The 6,632-nt window shown below is 34.1% G+C and overlaps 1 protein-coding gene across 1 annotated transcript in view; it reads left to right on the forward strand.

Annotated features, from left to right (window-relative positions):
• POF1B (POF1B actin binding protein) overlaps positions 1-3,068 on the forward strand; it is a 110,082-nt gene extending 107,014 nt beyond the window's left edge. Inside the window, exon 17 of the mRNA XM_002720251.6 lies at positions 1,145-3,068. Coding sequence (XP_002720297.1) covers positions 1,145-1,150 — 6 coding nt within the window. The 3' untranslated portion in view covers positions 1,151-3,068. The remainder of the gene's footprint in view (positions 1-1,144) is intronic.
• The last annotated feature ends 3,564 nt before the right edge of the window (positions 3,069-6,632 follow it).

Genomic DNA, 6,632 nt, shown 5'->3' on the forward strand with positions numbered 1-6,632 from the left:
ATTTGGAAAAATTTGTTTAGTTGAATACTTGTAGTGTGCACTTTATGCACATGATTCTAACACATCAATAAAAATAATAAAATTCTTAAGTTTACCATGATGAGCAATGGATAAATAACAAATATAAAGAAATTCAAAGATACGTTTATTTTCATGTAAACAATTTTGAAATCCATGCATAATTTTTATACACACTTTACATGAACTTTTGGAAGACTTCTTATATCAAAGTAGTCTGCAGAACTTTCTGAAGAAATCTTAACATTACACTTCAGCTGTGTAGTTAATAACATTGTCTATTAAGTAACTTTAAAAATATCATTTGGTCACACAAGCTGAAATATTCAAGTAAACAAAAATTCTGGAAGGTTTAGCTCTAAAGTTTTTCTTTAACTACAATCAATCCATAATTCCTGAAGTATTAGAAGCAATCAGTATTTAGTAACCCCCCCCCAAATAAAGGGACTCTGTAATTTCAGCCTGTAAGTATATTATTTTCTTAGGTCATCAATTAGTTGAGAATCAATTGATAAATTCATCTACATTTTTTGTAGCATTTTGATGCTACAAAAAACAGATAAGAAGCAAGAGACATTCAGCATAGGATTTAAATTTTGAGAGAGAATTTGATGCTGAAAGTTAAGTTTTAGAAACAATTGCTGCTACTAACCATATGTGCCCAGAAGTGGCAACCATGTGAGGATCTATCAAATAAATTATCTACAGAATAGTACTCATTACTGTTTCTCCTTTCAAAATGTGCAGCAGAAAACATGAAAGTAGCTATAGAGACTAGCAGCAAGTTCACAATGTGTTTAAAATCAGAGATGATAGATCTATATTTATTAACCAAGATGTTATGGCGTAAATTTAATCTCTAAATATGACACTAAGGAGGAACAGTACTCAGTCATCTTTACCTCCTTAAAATCATTTGAAACATATACCTTGACTAATGTCAGATAGATAATTCATTGTTTCATCAAATATACATATAAAATAGAACCACAAAGTATAATGAATTCTTTGCTTTTACATATACTTATTTAAACAATTTTCCATAACTGTATACATACAACTGCAATATTTGAAACTAACTATGAACTAGTTGTGAAATAACATTTTTTTCTTTTTTCTTTTCTAGCCATGAATGATCCATTTTAAAATACTACAACTCAAAGGAGGTTTTTAATGTTTTCATTAGTACTTCAGTTGTTTTTCCATCAGTAAAGGTCAATCAAAAATGTTAACCATGCTACTACCAATGAATCTAATGGAATGAATTAGCTCTACAGATGACAGTTTCTCCATTTATGAGACCTGAATCTCCTCTATAAATTTTCTTTCTTCAATATAACAATATGCAAGCTAAAAGGGGGAATCCTCTTATTTAAACTGATTGCAGACACTGCAAAATATAACTTGTTGGTTTTTCAGATAGTATACTTCCTAGATATTGAACTGATTTATTGGGGTATAAATTTCACAAGTTATCCCATTAGAAGATGTTCTCTGATATTAGATATTCAATTCAGGTATAGGATTAAATATAACTTTTAACAAAAGAGGCAAAGATGTTTAACAAACACAACATAAGTAGTGCATGATATATACAGCCTATATTTACCTTTCTCACATTAAGCCTTGTGACTAAAAGAGATTCTTTCTGCCACGCTATTTCCACCTCTTGGAGACATAATTAAATCAAAGGTGATAGTTAATTTTATTTAGCAGGGATGTGGGATAGTATCTTTTTAAATAACACAATCCATTAATTTGTACATTATGCTATTATGATTTTCAGTATATATCATTGCCCAAGCAATCTGTTCTTTCAAAGTCTATCCTCCTAAAATGAGCCCATCCACCTCCTTAAAAACATAAGCACTATATCGTAGTAGTGGGTGGAAGGTAAACTTTTTCATAGTGATATACAAATAGAACAGTGAAATGCTGTATAAAGTCTTGATTAAAAGTAGCAAGAAAAATACTTGATAGCATCATACTTGGGAAAAATATTTTATAGGATAATATTTAATGTACTTAGAAGTTGTTTAATTGGGTTCTAACGACCTTACAAAGTGAACACAGTAATTTTATAAATACAAGAATGTAATTTCCTAATTTCAACCCATTTGGCTAACTTTACAACTCAGCAACATTAAAATGTTGCATTTGTCAAAGTATAGATTAAATCAACAGATGTTTGTGTTGCATATGAATAAAATTTTGCAGTGAAGTATCTTTACAAATATCTACATTAAATTGTTATGACTTAGAATTATAACATAATAATTACTCATGTAGTAGAAACCATTAACATAAGAACAGATGATGCACTGTACTAAATTATAAATAAGAAAATGTTTTTAATATTCTTTAATAAAAATGCTTATATGTCTTAATATGATGCTAAAAGCTTTATATTAATATTTTGGCTAAAATTTCAAGCTCTGTAACATGAATTGATACAGTTCTAATTCTTTCACTATTTTGCTCTATGAAATGTTAATACTCTAAATGAACTACATTGTCTTTACATTTTTTGTCCTTGGTGTAGCAGTAACAGAGCAGTTACTTGTCTGGTAGCTACTCATATATGTAACTGGAAGCAAAGTTAACCATTCTTTACAAATGACTTAGGATAAGTTTTTATTAGTTTGATTTAAAACTGCTACCACTACTGTTTGAAAATAAGAACAGGTGTGATTTTTCCAAAATATAAAAAAAAATAGAAACAAACAAACAAACAAAAACCCAAAACCCAGGGTCCATAATGGGAAGCAGTTAAGTCAGAACTTCATTGTCTCACTCCATCCATAAACAGTGACTAGGGATCATAAAAACAGTTAAATGTTGACCACTGAAATATATGGAGAGGAAATAGATATGTATTTCTTTTCCAATTTGTGTTGTTAAACAGGACTAGTTGTGATGCCGTTTCCTCTCACAAGTTTTACATAGCTTATCTATGAAAACTGCAAAGATTTCAGGTGAGAAATGCCTAATTTTTATTCCAGTATGTTTTTGCCATAGATTTATCAAATAAAATGGAAACTGTGCAATGACATGCAATGTAATTTCTTTATGTATCTAAATAAATAATGTGAAGTATCTATATGATCTTTGTGGAAGCATTAGTAGGAAATGTACAAGGAAGGATTTTTTGCTTAGCTATTTTTCTCAAGAAATTCTTATGTGAATGTTTATGTTGGAGCTAACAAACACCATTTTCGTTAAGAAAACAAAACCAAAACAGAAAACTTCCCAATGTGCAGACAGTGTTTAAGCATAGCATAGTGTACGCCCTTCCGTTGATGCAAATTTCTCCTTTAATCGAGAATGTCTGTGCTTACAAACCTAGTTTTTTAAGTTCCACAAGTCACTTGTTTAAAACATGATTCCATGAAGCATTCTTCACATCCTTGTAATGGTACTTCAATTGTATTAGTTTTTCTTATCATGGATAGTACAAAAGAACAAAATAAAGCTTTAAAAATTAATTGCATCTCACTACCCAATTTAGATCATCTTAATGAAAAAACATCCTCATACTAGTTCCCATTATTGCAATCTATAAAGATGACATATTTCTTTTGAAAGTAAATAATATGCTGTGAAAGTGTTTCCTTACAAGGTACACGTTTCTTACCACATGCTAGTACTAAATTTATTGATATTTTTGTCTTGAAAATGCAAAATATTTCCTGCTCACCCTGGGATAAATAAAAAGTAAAAAATGTAATAAGCAATTATATCATTTGTAATAAAACATTCAACAATATTTACTCCAGAATATGACATACCTCTTTTTAACCTAGAAAAGGAGCACTGGAATTGCTGATAGCCAGACGTCTTGGTAATATTTGTCTCTTGTAGACAATGTTTGTTTAAGTACATGGTTTTTGTTTGCTTTTCTATTCCACATTAAAGTAATTCTCTGCTGTGGCCTGGGAGTGCAGTGGAGGATGGCCCAGGTCCTTGGGCCCTGCACCCGCATGGGAGACCAGGAGGATGCACCTGGCTCCTGGCTTTGGATAGGCGCAGCACACCGGCCGCAACACACCAGCCATAGCGGCCACTTGCGGGTGAACCAACGGAAAAAGGAAGACCTTTCTATCTGTCTCTCTCTCTCTCTCACTGGGAAAGCAGTGGAAGATGGCCCAAGTCCTTGGGCCACCGCACCTGCATGGGAGACCTGGAAGAAGCATCCTGACTCCTGGCTTCCAATCTGCTCAGCTACAGCCGTTTCAGCCATCTGGGGAGTGAACTAGTGGATGGAGGACCTTTCTCTCTCTCTTTCTCTCTCTCTCTCTCTCTCCCTCTCTCTCCTGTAACTCTGCCTTTAAAATAAATAAATAAATCTTTAAAAAATAATAATAAAATCTTCATTTTTGAAGTTTAGGTGTCTGGTATCATTTATGTTGAGGGACTCTTTGCAATAATTTGGTCCTATCTATAGCTGATTTGCTGACAGTGTTGAATATTACCAGTTCATATGTTCCAAGATTCAACAGACTTATTTCTTAAAACGAGAGAATATGTAAGCTTTTTAATGTAGTTCTCTCAATGATTCTGATGAACCAGCATGCTATGATGAATGGGTAGTGCTGGAATTTAGAATGACAGGGTTTTAGAATAAGATGCCTGGTGACTAGTACTCAAATTATAGATTAAATGTTAATATGCATATTGTCAACAGGACCCAATTTAAAAGTGCAGCAGGGTTCCCTTTGAAGTAGTAACTTGTGTAATGCTCAAAGAAAGGGTATAACTGGAACTGGCAGGTGATATTTTGGAATATCCATTGCTACAGCATTGACCATACAAATTGGAGAATTTCTCCTGTAGGTTCTCTGCACTGCCAATAATAACATCCAGTTCTTATCAAAGATCTAAGAAACCCTTCTTAACCAGTTCCAAATTTACAAGCTAATTCTTTTAGAAGGGCAGAATAGAGCTAGGCAAAGTTGGGAAATTATCAAGATTTTCCAATCCAACAAATTTATAGGGTTCTAAGCTAGTCTTGCATTTTTGCTAAAAGAAGCCTTCTTAGTTCTCAAAAAACTTACTGCATAGGATTTCAAACCTATTCAGCTTTTTCTTGGTTCTCACAAGAAAGGTAAGAAAAATTTGAACAAGAGGATTATTTTGCTCCTTTGCCTTAATAGCAGGTGTTATCTGCTATATCTTCCAGCAAAAATTCTTTAAAATATGTCTAGGATTTGCTTCAAATTAAACCAATGGAGGAAAAACATCATCAAAATTACCAATCAGGGATACAAGGATAAAGGGAGGTAGGAGAATATAGAGAATTGCCCTGAAGTGGTAATTGTTAATTCTGGGTAACTGCCGTATAGGAGTTCCTAATATTCCTATGCTTTTTTATAGATACACACGCGATGGAGATCTGGGTTTTTTTAAGTGCAGTTCATGGTTCAAACTGGTAGTTCTGCTGTATGATATACGAAAAATTAAATTTAAGAGCCTTCACTTGAGTAAGAAAAAAAAAAAAAAAACAAATACTTTCCATCATGGCGTAGGCCATTTAGAAATGACAATTAGATAATCACATTTACAAATGATGGTTTCACTTTGGAAAAAATCTTTCAGCGATTTCCATTTTTGTTTCTTCTTGTAAAGGTTAACTTGCAGATCTACATTTTTAGGAGGCATCTGGGTATATAGGAAAACTTTGCGCCAGTAAAATCTGTATTTCTAAAGGCAATCTTTGGCCAGCGCGGTGGCTCACTTGGTTAATCCTCCGCCTGCGGCGCCGGCATCCTATATAGGCGCCGGTTCTAGTCTTGGTTGCTCCTCTTCCAGTCCAGCTCTCTGCTGTGGCCTGGGAGGGCAGTGGAGGCTGGCCCAAGTGCTTGGGCCCTGCACCCAAGTGGGAGACCAGAAAGAAGCACCTGGCTCCTGGCTTCAGATCAGCGCAGTGCCGGCCGTGGTGACCATTTGGGGGGTGAACCAACAGAAAGACCTTTCTGTCTCTCTGTCTATAACTCTGTCAAATAAATTAAAATAAAATATAAAAAATAAAGGCAATCTTTGTTTGTAACATGGGCTGAATCCCTACTCGAGATCAGATTTTTGAAGCAGTTTGTTAAGTAGAATACCCATCTACTTTTTAGTTCCACTGTAACCATGAACAACTAGGAAAATGTCTCAACATGCCTGTCTCCCTCAGCTCTTCTATACATTCTTTAGAGTGATCTTCCAAATGAATTTCAGAATATTCCCTTCTTTTAACCCCTCCAGTAGCTTCCCACTTCAAATTCCAAACAGGTCTCATTTCTTATCCTTCCCTCTCATTTAACATTGTCTACCTAAAGTTTATTCCATCTCAAGTTATTTGTATTTGCAGATTTCTATGCCTTCCTCTTCCAGGCAATCTTCATTTGACTGGGTCCTTCTTGCCACTCATCTGTTAAAATGCCATGTCTTCACTAAGAATTGCTTCTATCCACTCACCTGTAACTATCTATTTAAGCAAATGCACCAAAGTGTGACAAAATTTTGCTGGGTGCCTTTGTCTAGTAGCTTATTACTCATAAGGTGGCAATACACAGGAGGCTGCTAGAAATGCAGAAATTTTTGTAGGCCTTGACCCACACTTACTGAATCAG

The sequence above is a fragment of the Oryctolagus cuniculus genome, chromosome X (genome assembly GCF_051225735.1).
Source record: "Oryctolagus cuniculus isolate XC-2025 breed Fujian yellow rabbit chromosome X, ASM5122573v1, whole genome shotgun sequence".
Lineage (NCBI taxonomy): Eukaryota > Metazoa > Chordata > Mammalia > Lagomorpha > Leporidae > Oryctolagus > Oryctolagus cuniculus.